Source organism: Ambystoma mexicanum, chromosome 6p (assembly GCF_040938575.1).
Source record: "Ambystoma mexicanum isolate Mex_15411 chromosome 6p, UKY_AmexF1_1, whole genome shotgun sequence".
In the NCBI taxonomy this organism is placed as follows: domain Eukaryota; kingdom Metazoa; phylum Chordata; class Amphibia; order Caudata; family Ambystomatidae; genus Ambystoma; species Ambystoma mexicanum.
This window is the reverse complement of record NC_090935.1, coordinates 35671424-35685677: the sequence shown is the minus strand read 5'-3', so window position 1 is coordinate 35685677 and position 14254 is coordinate 35671424. Positions and strand designations below refer to the sequence as shown.

The window sequence follows — 14254 nt, the reverse complement described above, 5'->3', positions numbered from 1 at the left end:
GGTGCACTAGGGCAATCCCTTTATTAGCTAAGAACGTAAGGCTCGTCACACTTAAGCTGCACCACTATATATACTGAGGTAGGTAGCTCTAGGGGTACTAACCTTCTTAGTGGCACTAGGGAAATCCTTTTATTAACTAAGAACGTAAGGCTCGTCACACTTATGCTGCACCACCATATATACTGAGGTAGGTAGCTCTAGGGGTACTAACCTTCTTAGGTGCACTAGGGCAATCCCTTTATTAGCTAAGAACGTAAGGCTCTTCACACTTATGCTGCACCACTATATATATATTGAGGTGGGCAGCTCTAGGGGTGAAGAATTCCGAGTGATTAAAATGGGGTTATAATTTGTCTTCCCTCTTTTAAAGCGAATATATAGATAATTAGCCAATAAATGAGAAAACCTGAGATTTAATATCTGTGAATAGCAAATCGGTAGCCTAGAAAATCAGGGCTGTTTTGTCTTGTTTTGAATTAATAAAGTGCAATTATTCCTTTTGTCCTCAGGTGCAGAGGATCGAACCCTTATTCCATTTTCACCATGTTCCACTTTGTGTTGCTTGCGATGGCCCTGAACTACCACACTGTGGGGAATGCTGAGGTTATAACATCCCCATTTTCTGATAAACACTGCCCTGGATTCTTCTACAAAGATACAGAGCCAAAAAACCTTATGCCACAAAGCTTTGCTCGGATTTGCCAGAGGTTTAATAATAAGTATCGATTTGCCACCATGTATGATCGGCAGAACCACATTCCCGTCTACTCAGCGTACGTCTATCAAGCAGGGAACAGTAACAGAATCGGCTGGCTCATAGAGCCCCAGGTAGGGGTATTCCATTATTCCATTATTCTCATCATGCCGTCTTGCCACTCAAAACCATGGCCTATGTTGATGAATGCGTTAACACAGGGAGAAGGAGTTTAGAAAATGCTTTGCAACCAAATTCTTTGCATATGGCTTATGTATTTATACGTTTTATTTGAATTTGTGTCCAGTACTGGCCCTACCTAGTGAGTGTCGGAGCACCTTACATGGTGACAAAGTTCTGAAGGTGGGAGACAAAACTGAAGTTGCAACACTTTGCCGGACAGCATAGGAAGAAAGGATAGACACACAATGGCATGGGAGGTGGTATGGTTGGATTAGGTCTGTGAAAAGAGGTATGTTTTGAGGATTCTTCTGAAACTGATGATGGAGGGTGCGGTGAGAAGAGTATTCCAGGCTCTGGGCGCCCTTTGGGTGAATGTTTGGTTTTGTGTGCATGTTAGTTTGTAGAGTGGAATGCATGGGAGATGTTGGTAGCTTGACTGGTGTGTGTGTGTGTGTGTGATTGTTTTCAGTTTCTTGTGTAGGTAGTATGGAGCTTTGAGGTGGAGTCCTTTGGAAGCAATTCTCTGGCGTATGGTGAGCCTTTTTCAGTTGTGAAAGAGCTGGAGTGATGTGTGAGTGTTTGGGTAGGTCAGTACGAGTCAACATTGTGTTCTGTATGACTGGAAGAGTGGAAAGAGTGCTGTTGAGGAGTCAAGTGAGGGGGACATTCCCATGCCCACATTGGACGGGACTAGTGCTTGGACTGTGATGTGGAAGTCATGGCGGGGAAGGATGCCTTTTATCTTGTGCTTGAGGTGTAGTTGTAAGTTGCATGTTTTGGTGACGGCTATGTTGGTGAGGTGGGGGTCAATGGTAAAGCCTTGGGATTTGACAGGCATGGAGAGTGAAGTATGTGGGATGTCCGTGGTGAGATCTTCGAACCATTGTAGATGAGGAGTGCGGAATAGGATGGAACAGGATATTGAGGAGACTGGTGTGGTTGATGATGTTGAAGGCTGAGAAGAGGTTGAGAAGTACAAGAAGGTCCATGTGCCCTTTGTCTTTTATGTTGTGGAGCTCATCAGGGACGTGAAGTGTAGGGAGCTCAGTGCTTGATAAGAAGCCAGATTGGAAGGGTCTAAGGAAGTTGTTTGCCGTAAAGTGTTGTTGGAATTGGCAGGTGATGAAGTGTTACATTATTCTGGCTAGGTGTAGCAGGATCGTGATTGTCGAGAAAGGGCTCCTTGAGTAAGGTGGAGATTTGTCCTCTTTTGAATTTTTTGCCATTTTGTGAGACAGGAATTAATGATACTGAGTCAATTTGCAGCAACATTGGTGATTCCTGTGGATTTTACTTACAGTGGGCAGGCATTGTTCAGGAAATGTGCGGGTTTTGCCCTTGTTATGAGCATGTTGAGTGTCATGGTCAATGTAGTGGCATGTGTCCCATATGTTGGCAGGTTTGGGAATGGGGTGGGGAGGGGCATGCAGAAGAGAGGGCTTGTCTGATCCTGTGTATATTAGAATTGAATTAGTCCCTGAGGGAGCAGCATACTGAGGTCGATGGGGCTGTGCAAGGTGGGGGGGGGGGGGGGGTGGTTTGGAGAATGATTTTATGGTGCTGAAAAGTTTCTGTTTCCGAGTGGTGACATATTTCAGTTCTTGGAGGTAGTGGGCTACATTGGCGTTGCTTTTGGATAGTTTGTATTTGTATAGTTGAAGTGGGGTTTGTGTTTTGAGGCGGTAACTGATGTGGTTGAGTGTGGAATGTCAGGTGTGATGGAGGGGAATAACCAAGAGAGAGGGCGTCAAGCGATGTGTATGCATGGTGTGTTGGGTTGCCAAGTCTGTCCTTGTAAATTCAGGTAATGCCACCACCTGTTCTGTGGGCAATACCTGTGCTGGATGAGATTGTGTGTGGGGGTGTGTGGTGGGCTTTTAGCCACGTCACTTTTATAAACATTATGTCTGAGGAGAGTGTGATAATTAGGTCATTGCTTTCAAGGGTGTGTTCAGGTGCCACGTGGCAGTTGAGGAGAAGGCCTGTGTATGCAGTAAGTTCTTTTAGTGTGATGTGTTGAAGTTTAATGTGAATGTTGTTTTTGGTGAGTACTTTGTGTCATATTTGTGGCACTCAGTGACAAACCGTAGCTAACAGGAGGCACTGAATGAGATAGAGAAATAAATTAGCTCCCTTTGTTGTGCCTACCCTTAGCTCTGGAAGCTGTGGAGATATGGCCGCCCAAAGGCAAGTGCTTAACTTATGAAAGTAACCTGGAAATAGTTTCACAGGAAACAGATACAAATAGGGAATAAGAAGGCAGTCCTCATTCTAGTCTCTCTGAAGAAGCAGCAGCATCACAGCATGGGGCATGGGGCTAACCCTACCTTTGAAGAGGACAAAGAGAATAAGAAATTAGTGACAGTCTAGACGCTGGTCTGAGATATTAAATGTTTTAAAGAATATACTCCTACATCTATCTATTTACAGATACAAATATTTGTTTTAACGAGATAAGGTTAGGCAAACAAAAAGAAAAGTTTACTAACATTAACACAGACCTCTTTATGGTACAGACCCTCACCCTATAACACTACAGAGTCAACATGAAACTTGAAGTATGACCACTCACTCTATACCACTACAAATCCCACCTTCACATTCACTTCAACAATGGTTTTGATGTAACCTGCCTGGTATTTTATGGTTGAATTTGTAAAGAAACATTAACTCTTCTTATAAAAGTATTTTATTTCAATTCTGTTTCAGTGTTTTTGTGGGAGGTATGTCGTACATCATTTGAGTGCATGTCACATGAGTGTAAGGCATATGAGCGTAGTAGTGTATGGGTGTATGCCCTATATGTATACCGTATAAAAGTTTTTTTTCTATGTGTGTATTGTATTTGGGTTCATGGTGCATTACTGATATGATACTGCATTTGAGTGTATGGCATATCTCATGGAAGTGTATGACATGTAATTAAGTCTTGTGTTTTTACAGCCTAGGAGTGTATGGCATATGAGGGTAGTAGCGTCTGGGTGTATGCCCTATATGTAAGCCATATAAATGTATCGTTTATGTGTGTATTTAATATGAGTGCATTGTGTATGGTGCATTACTGAATTGCAAAGGGCATCTGTGTGTATGGCGTACCTCATGGGAGTGTATGGCATATGTATTTAAGTCTTGTGTGTGTACGGCCTAGGAATGTATGGCATATGACTCTATGGAGGATGGTGTATGACATGAGTTTATGGTGTATAAGTGGAGCATGTGTGTTTGGTATGTGAGCATCTGACATATCAATTTGTGGCGTATAATCTTTGGGTTTACAGCATATGGTGTATGAGTGCATGGCTTATGAGTGTGTTGTATGTTATATGTGTTAATATCATATGAGTGTATGGGGCATGAGTATATAGCATATTATTACCTGGCTTATGAGTAGATGATGTATACATGTATGTCATATGAGTGTATGGCGCGTATGTCGTATAGCTATGGTGTAAAGAGCATGGCAAATGAGTTACCGGTGTATCAATGGCATATGAGTGTTTGATATATGTTAGTGTGTGGCTTACGAGTGTCAGGTATATGGGTTATCATTGTACGTCATATCAGCGTATGTTGTGACAGTAGTGTGTGTTGTGTGAGTGTCTGGCATAAGAGTGTATGGTGTAAATGTTCTAAGCATAATAGAGTGTGGTGCAAGAGTATGTCATAAGTGTGTGGTGCAAAAACCATGGCATAAGAGCGCAGAGCATTAAGCTGTGTGGCATTAAAGTATATGGTGTAAAAGCGCATGCCCCAAGAGCATGTGTCATAAACATGTGTGGCATAAGAGCAAGTGGCATAGGAGTGTGTGTTGTAAGTGTGTGTGTGTGTGTGTGTGTCATAAGTGTGTGTGTCGTAAGTGTGTGCATCATAATTTTGTGTATCATAAGAGCACAGCAAAATAGCATGTGGCATAAGAGCATGTGTAAGAGTTTGTGTTGTAAGATTTATTGTTGTAAGAGTGTGTCACAAGTGTGTGTGCCACAAGTGTGTGCCTTAGGTTCCCATGTCATTTGTGTGTGTGTCGCATGATCATATGGCATAAGAGCAGATGCTTAAGAACATGTGTTGTAAGAGTGTATCCCTCTACTATTGAGAGGCATACATCTCATACATACACACAATTTGCATCTCCTAAATATCTCATATACACTTGAAAACTAACATCAAAACCAGCCCTGACTTTGATGTGAATTTACATATATTTGTTTACATGTACAAAATGTACATCACATACATGTTCATGTACAGTTCGTATATGAGAGGTACATTTATTCTGCAGATGTCTTAGACGCCTTCTATGGGTATGAAAAAACAGTAAAGTGAGGTCTACAATGTGTATACATGTAAGAGGCTTAGAGGAGTGTTATTTACATTTTCTAAATGTACACAGTTTACTTCTCCTATATGTCTAATATACATATGAACATTCACATCAGTCAGTCCTAATTTGTATGTGAGTTTTCATACATATAATAGCATTCACGTACAAAATGTACATCCCTTACATATGTGTGCATAGTGTGTATGAAGGATGCACATTCATTCTGCTCATGGTATATGCCTCCTCGATGTATAAAAGCTCACATTAAGGTGAGGTCTAACTTCAATGTGAGTTTTCAATATTTATAAAAGCCATATATGAATTTTACAATTCGTACATGCACGCAATTTCCAATTCCGTATGGTATGCGGTGATTCCATCGAACACAAAGCAGTGAATGCAAAAGCCTTGAATGCAAAAGCTTTTTTAAATAGGTAAAGGTTTTATTTTTATTGTAATGGGTTTTAAAGGGTAAAAAACAGGGGTTTTGGAGGGGCCCTCACATTAAAAAAAAATGGAAAAAAAAGATTTCTTTTTCGAGGCTTTTGCATTCAATGCTTTTGCATTTGATGCTGTCACTATAAACCTTCCTTACACAGCTTATAAAGATACAAAAAGTGACATAAAAGTCACCCCTGATTTTGATGTGAGTTTACATGTGCAAAATGTACACCTCACATATCTACATGTATAGTTTGCATAAAAGAAGAACATTCATTAAGCACATGCGCAATATGCAGGTACAATTTAAAATGGAATCTTTCAGAATTGGGCAGTTTGATTTTCAAATGTTTTGGATAATGCACCAAATTCTTATAAGATATATCTGCATTCCAAAAGTCTTGAAAATGTAAGCAGAAACTTTGAGATATTTGGGACAAAATATTTGTTCATTTCCCTATGGAAACCCTCCATGTTAAAAGCTATTCAAATCGTGATTAAAAAAATATGTTTTGTAAACATGAAGCTGTCTATGAAATACCCTGAACTTTTCAATGTAAGGGCAGATGACACCACATCTTACTGTGTGAATTTTCCAAACTTTTCATGGAATGTTTAAGGTTTTCAAAATTGATTAAGAAACTTTATTTATTCCCATTTTTAACCATTCCAGGAATGGTTTCTTCTTCAAATAAAAGTATAGGAACGGTGAAACTTAATTTTAAAAAGTAAAGAAGCACCGCTCCCAACCGCTCCTGCTTACTTCGACCACTGCTTACTAGCCCCACTAGACCCACCACTCAGTGCAGCTGTTTGTGCTGGCTGGACCTGGCATCTCATGTCTATAATTGCTCCTATCTCCTAGGCATCCCCCGACAACCCTGGCATTTTCTTGCAGTCTTATGCTATGGAACTCTCACATGGCCAGTATCAGTGCATCAGTTTGTGGTTACTGTACCAGGCCTCTCCTGTCTTTCATTGCTCCTATCTCCTAGGCATGCCCCCCCCAAACCACTTCAGCAATTCCTTGAAATCTTATGCCATGGGACCCTCACATGGTCAGTATCAGTGCAGCTGTTTGTCCTGGCTGCACCCGACCTCTCATTTCTTTGATTGCTTCTATCTCCTAGGCATCTCCCCCCACCACCCTGGGAATTTTTTGCAGTCTAATACCCTGGGACCCTCACTTGGCCAGTATCAGTGCAGCTGTTTGTGCTGCTGCACCTGTCCTTATGTCTTCCATTGCTCCTATCTCCTAGATATCCCACCCCCACCACTCTGGAAATTGCTTGCAATCTTATGCGATGGCAACCTCACATGGCCAATATTAGTGCAGCTGTTTGTGCTGCTGCACCTGGCCTCACATGTCGTCCATTGCTTCTATCTCCTGGGGATCTTCCCCCTTAACTCTGGCAATTCCTTGCAGTCTTATGCTCTGCGACCATCAGACGGCCAGTTTCAGTGGGGTTGTTTGTGCTGCTGCCCCTGTCCTTATGTCTTCCATTACTCCTATCTCCTAGATATCCCCCCACAACTCTGGCAGTTCCTTGCAATCTTATGCCATGGGACCCTCACATGGCCAGTGTCAGTGCAGCTGCTTGTGCTGCTGCACCTGTCCTTATGTCTTCCATTGCTCCTATCTCCTGGGCATCTTCCCCCCTTAACTCTGGCAATTCCTTGCAGTCTAATGCCCTGGGACCCTCACTTGACCAGTATCAGTGAAGCTCTTTGTGCTGCTGCACCTGGCCTCATGTCTTCCATTGCTCCTATCTCCTAGGCATCTCCCCCGCCACTCTGGCAGTTCCTTGCAATCTTATGCCATGGGACCCTCACATGGCCAATGTCAGTGCAGCTGCTTGTGCTGCTGCACCTGTCCTTATGTCTTCCATTGCCTTTTTGATTTGATTCTATCATTGTAGTTCCTCTTTCTAGATTGCCCTTCTTACTTACCTGTTGGTGCTGCTCAATTTTAGTCTAACTTTATTTTTCCCTCCCTTTTTAAATTGCTGGAGTGCCATTTTGCTCTTACTTCATTTTGAGTTTAAACTTGTCCAGAATCTATTGGGAGTGGTGTGGTGTATTGGTAACATGATTTTTCAACTGTTTTTACTAAGTGAAATGTTTTATAACTGATGTCTAAATAAATATATATTCTTTTACTCAGAAACCTTGGGTCAGTGTTTGTTTGAATCATAGTAATTGCTGTCCTTTGTGTAACTATTGGTACTGCTCACTTGCTCTTGAGATAAGTCTGGCTGCTCAGCCATCACTACCACTTTACTGTGTAGTACAGGCTTGTACCAAAGGTGAATTTGTACTGCCACTTGTAGTCTTAATTGTGTGTGGTGTTCCCAGAGGGTACTGCATATAATTCTGCCTAACAACATCGCTCTGGCAATTCCTTGCAGTCTTATGCTATGCACCCCCCACATGGAGAGAATCAGTGCCTCTGTTTGTGCTGGCTGCACCTGGCCTCTCATGTCTTCTATTGCTCTGATCTCCTAGGCACCCCCCTCACCCCCCGACAACCCTGGCATTTTCTTGCAGTCTTATTCTATGGGACCCTCACATGGCCAGTATCAGTGCAGCTGTTTGTGATGGCTGCACCTAAACTCTCATGTCTTCCATTGCTTCTATTTTATAGGTGTCTCTCCCTCACGCCACTCTCGCAATTCCTTGCAGTCTTATGCCATGGGACCCTCACGTGGCCAGTATCAGAGCAAAACGTTCTTAAACCCCAACAAAGTCACCCAGATGACCCTGAAATTACAGAGGTATCCTCCTCCCGAACAGGTTCTGGGAACTGTCTCCATGAAAAGGGGGGCAGCAAAGAATCAGGGGAGACAGAGGATCCCCCAATTCCATGTTTGTCAGGATGCCAAATCGTTTTTACAGATTCCCGGACTCCAAGATCACACAGTGTCGGAGTTCAATATAAAAACAGTTAACTGCCAAGCTGGCACATAATGCACATTTTCTTTGCCCACTTGAGGAGAGAGAAGGAAGATCGTATGCTCCCGTGAAGGTACATGGTCAGTGTGCATTATCAGCGTTGGTGGATATTGGATTCGTTACTCCGGCTGTGTATGTCCCACGAAGGTGAAATTTGCTGTCGACCTTGACAAGGCCTGTCTGAAGAAGATAAGAACATTGTTGGCCTTGGATGACCTTTGGTGGGCACGAGTTCAGTTGCAGAAGTAAGAATTATGAAATGAAGGCAAGTCCAATGCGCAGATCCAAATAATGTGCTAAAAAGTCCAAGTTGGAGAACAAGTTCTTGTGCTTGTATGCAGGATTTATTGAGCATAAACAGCCGACACGTGTGTCAACCAATCCGGTCATTATCAAGGCTGTACATTAATAAAAAATGTATATCAACATGGCAATGCATAGAAAGCAAAGATATATACCATTGGTTCAAAGGAATTGCACAGTCACATGTATAACCAAAATAGCATCACATCCAAAGAAAAGGATAAAAGAAAAAAACAAAACCATACCAATGTGCAGTGGTTGGTTGATGCAGGTAAGGAAAATAGTAATGGTCCATGGACAAGGAGAAATACAAAAATATAATATATAAGAAGTCCAATTAGTGGTAATTCAATTGTCATAAGTAAATGCCAGAAAAAATCATCAAGGTCCATAGATGTGCATGCGGAATAGTGTGACATAGAGTGTATCCAAATGCACAATGATTGGTAAATGGTGATTCAGGATGATTACCTGAAAAGGGAATAATAAAGTCCTAAGTCAAACTAATGCTATTGATGGTGAATACTAAAATTGAAAGCTAATTACAGTGGAAGAACTTACCACCATAGGCAAACTTGCCAAGATTCTGTGACCAAAAAGATGTCTGATTTTTCAATTTTCAAAAATAATAATTCCCATAACGATGACATTACAAGAAAATACATAACATACATTGTTGGCATCATTGAAGCATTCTAAAATACACACCCCATCAAACAGCACAACATGGAAAGATGTTGAAATGTTAACAATGTAGAACTGTGAATGGTAAGTTTACGCCAATTTCAATGACCTAACTTCACAGAAGGTAATCACACAGAGCTGGGAGGCAACGCTTGCCACTGCCCTGTAGTGGCACCCGGGCAGTAAATATTAATTGCAAGTTGAGCACTGAATGACATGGCGACTGATACCCCCCTCAGTCTGATAGGCAGATGCTGTGTGGTGGTGTTACACTCTGCCACTTCTCTTCACTGGTGGTTCACCTAAGGGTTGTCCCGAGAAGAGTGCAGGTCAGAGTCAAATAGCTGTCAGGTCAGTGGATTGGTCTGAGCCCAATCCAAGTAATCACCCAGCAGCCCACTGTACAGATAGATTCATTAATGTGTTGCATGCTTTGCCCTGCAGCCTCCCTTAGAGTCACACACATTACCTGCCACTGTAAAAAGCAGTAGGATCTGTCACCCAAATCTGTAGGCAGTGGGATTGCTTAAAAAGCAGTAGCCTACTGCTTAAATCTGTAGGGTTGGCAAGTATGCATAGGTAAATTATTGATGAGTCAATTGATGGAAATGTCTAAGTGGAAAAAGAAGGAAGCATAAGGCACTGTTCCCGGTCGTATGTATCAGAAAAAATATGACGTCACGCGCAAAATGTGCGTGTGACGTCAAGCGCGCGACGCAACTCCGGGAGAAGACAGCGGCCATTTAATTTTTGGCCCACACCTCCTTCACTTCCCACAGATCGGGCGCACATAATAATTCTGATATGGGGATTGGACCCCTGAATTTTCAAGAGCATTTATGCTATTCAGGTACAACTTTATTTAGTTAACCTGTCATTATTATTTCTGATACATACGACCGGGAACAGTGCCTTATGCTTCCTTCTTTTCCACTTAGACATTTCCATCAATTGACTCATCAATGATTTACCTATGGTGGTAAGTTCTTCCACTGTAATTACCTTTCAATTTTAGTATTCACCATCAATAGCATTAGTTTGACTTAGGACTTTATTATTCCCTTTTCAGGTAATCATCCTGAATCACCATTTACCAATCATTGTGCATTTGGATACACTCTATGTCACACTATTCCGCATGCACATCTATGGACCTTGATGATTTTTTCTGGCATTTACTTATGACCATTGAATTACCACTAATTGGACTTTTTATATATTATATTTTTTTATTTCTCCTTGTCCATGGACCATTACTATTTTCCTTACCTGCATCAACCAACCACTGCACATTGGTATGGTTTTGTTTTTTTCTTTTATCCTTTTCTTTGGATGTGATGCTATTTTGGTTATACATGTGACTGTGCAATTCCTTTGAACCAATGGTATATATATTTGCTTTTTATGCACTGCCTTGTTGATATACATTTTTTATTAATGTATGGCCTCGATAACGACCGTATTGGTCGAAACACGTGTCGGCTGTTTATGCTCAATAAATCCTGCACACAACCACAAGAACTTGTTCTCCAACTTGGACCTTTTAGCACATTATTTGGATCTGCGCATTGGACTTGCCTTCATTTCATAGTTCTTGTTTCATGCATCCTGGTGCTATCTAGGGGGCACTAGTGGAAGGCTACCAACGCAGCAGAACCACACATTTTCGATAACTTTGGTATCAACTAGCCTACTGCTACCTTACGAACCTAAGTACTTTTCAGTTGCAGAAGTAAGTGTCGGGTTGTTAGGCAGAAACCTGTGTAGTTCCCTCTGGGACCACTGCAAAAAGTTTAAGACTACAGGTGTTTGGCAGTAAACCCACTTGGTAGCAGTCTTCACCACCCAGATTAACCTGGTAGCTGTGGCTGAGCAGTCAGAATTCTCTCAAGACGAGTTAGGCAGTATATGGAGTATACAAGATAGGGCAATTTACACAGTAGAACAAGCAGAAACGGATCAGAGCTTGGGTGCAAAAATATATAATTATTTATTTAACAACACATCTATGAAAAACACACTGGCACTAATATGGCAAACACCTTCAATCACAGTTACTATAAGTATATATCACTCCCATAACGATATTTCGACAAGTCTAGGTTCAAAGACACCACTTATTTGCAGACAGAGGTGAGTGCTTAACCTAGATGGCACTCTATTATTCGTTTAGAAAGGGAGAGAAAAAGGCAGGGTATGAAACCAACTCAGTACCAACACTTTTACGAAGCAAATGCAAGGCAAGCAAGGCAGGGTCTACTGTAGATCACAAAGTTCAGCGGCCAGGCCCACTCGGAGAGAGGCAAGGCGGTATGTCCCAAAAATACCACAGTGGAAATGCACTTCAAGTCTTTGTAGCAAAATGTCACAGCAAGGTTTGACCAGTTTTAGAACAAAAGTTAAGAAGGTCTGGAGGCGACCCAGTGGAAAGGTAAGGATTTAAGACACCTCACGCTATCCATTTTAAGGGAAGCCAGGCGGACACAGTACCTTGAAAGTGGAGAGACAGCTCCGGCGGGGGCAGTTGTTACTGGTGGTGGATGCAAGTCGGTACTTTGCCAGAAGAAGAGATGATCTCGTCGTAGAGGAAAGTTGAAGATCGTTGCACCACCAGGGATGAGACCAGCCACGGAGTGCTCAGTCACAAGGCACCACCTTTTGGTCGCGGTACAGTGGTTAGTGGCTATCCGGTTGCCGGGGTGCTCAGCACGGACAATTCGACCACTAGACATCCTGGAAGCGAAGAAAAAGCAAGGGACTGGTTGTTCCCACAAGTCAAGGGAAGAAGACTCTCCAGCAGGGAGATCTCCTCTGTCGTTGGGCTGAACCACTCCTGAAGGTAATTGTTTTATAGCCTTTTAAAAGATTGTAATGTTGATTCTTGATTATTGTCCGTATCTTTCAATGATGTCTGTCCACTGCTTTTTCTCAATAGATGATATGTGGCCCAGCGGTAGTTGCGATGGATGAAGCAAGGCCAAATGGGAAGAGAATGAAGTCCACGATGCTCTGGCAAAAGGTGAGTGTTGGTTTAAGGTTAAGCGCAAGGATTTGTCAAAGCGCGACCTTAAACGTAATGTCTAGCGAACTCTAACCTTGTCTTTATCTTTTTCTCTTGCAGGAACCATCTGTCACGACGTCGGGTTGGAGCGCTGCTTTCCGGAGATCTGGTGATGGAAGATGAATACCAGAGTCCTTGATGATGCATGCCGAAGGAAGCAGATTCCAAGGTAAGTGCTGTGGCTGTTAGCTGAAAACAAGGTAAGATACGCTCAGGTGGGTAGCTGGAAACAGGTAAGAGGCGCTCAGGCTGGTAGCTGGAACCTGGTAAAATGCGCTTCAGGTGGCGGTGAGTGTTACGCTGCAATAGCAGAATATCGCGAAGCGTGTGCATGAAGACTGAGCAGGCTTATATAGCCTGGCTCTGGCCACGCCCATTAGCCTTGACTCATCGGCCCCACCCTGCCACTCCTAAAGGATGCTTATACGTGCAGTCTCTCTCTCCCCAGCAGCCACGCCCGACCCAATGCACGGGGGGGCATCTGCAGGGAAAAACAAGTACTTGCACCAAATAAAAATGTGCTAATGCACATTTATTTATGAGCCTGGCGCCCAAGGAGCCAGGACTGAGTAAAACTTGCCCTCCATGTCGTATTGTCCTCAAGGGACAATAAAAGGTTGCGTTGCCCCTTGCTCTCGTGCCCTGATGGTGCAGGGTCTCGGGTTCTGGGCCCAAGGCCATGACAGCATTCAGAACGTGCAAGTGCAGAGAGAGAAGAGGGGAAGAGTGAGTGTGGGGTAAGTGCTAGAATGTCCATGCTCGTGGGTGAGCAGCAGATGTAAGTGCCCGGTAAATAAGTGCTAGGAAGTGTTGAGCTGCAATAAGTAGGTGCAGGCCTACAGTAGTGTAGGCCAGTGGGTGCCCAGGCAAGTGCTGTGTGTAGGCAGTGGCTGAGGCGATTGGGTGTGGGAGGCAAGGACCCCAAAGGACACATAAGGGCCCTGGTCACCAATCACAGCGACTGTGAGATTAGCAGAGGAGGGAAGAAGGGAAGGAGGAGGTGAAAAGGAAAGTCTTGAGGAGCTTCCGGAATTTGAGGAGGTCCGGATCAAGACAAAGAGGAAGGGGGCAAGTGTTCCATAAGAGGGTATCAGCTGAAGACAGAGATTGGCCTCTGGCCCTCTGATTAGCAAAATGCTTAACACACACAGGGTTGGTACCAGAGGAATGTAGAGGTCTAGCGGGAAAGTATTTAGTAAAAGCAAGTTGCAGATAGCGTGGTCTCCGGCTCCAGACAACCTTGTGCATGATGCAGAGGGATTTGAATTGAATTTGTGCAGTAACTGGGAGCCTGTTAAGAGTTTTTAGGGCATAAGAGATGCAGTCCCTGGGCTTGAGGCCAAGGATAAGTCTAGCTGCCCTATTCAGGATAAGCTAGACGGGTCATAGAGAGGAAGAGGGTAGATTCAATCGAAGGCTATTCCAGTAGTCATGCCTAGAGAGAGCCAAGGACTTGGGTAACATTGAGCTCCTTGGGGGAAGTGAGAAAAGGGAGAATTCCTTTGAAAGTGGGACGTCTTGCCAATGTCCTGAATGTGAGGGTGGAAGCAGAGAGAGAGGAGTTAAAGGGGACTCCAAGGTGTCTGGCTTCAGATGAAGGAGAAGGGGGAGAGCC

At 43.2% G+C, this 14254-nt stretch overlaps 1 protein-coding gene across 1 annotated transcript in view; it reads left to right on the top strand.

Moving 5' to 3' along the window:
- The first annotated feature begins 515 nt into the window (after positions 1-515).
- The window catches only part of LOC138510867 (endonuclease domain-containing 1 protein-like), a 36136-nt gene continuing 22397 nt past the window's right edge, over positions 516-14254 (top strand). Inside the window, exon 1 of the mRNA XM_069626527.1 lies at positions 516-828. Within this exon, the coding sequence (XP_069482628.1) occupies positions 544-828 (285 nt within the window). The 5' untranslated portion in view covers positions 516-543. The remainder of the gene's footprint in view (positions 829-14254) is intronic.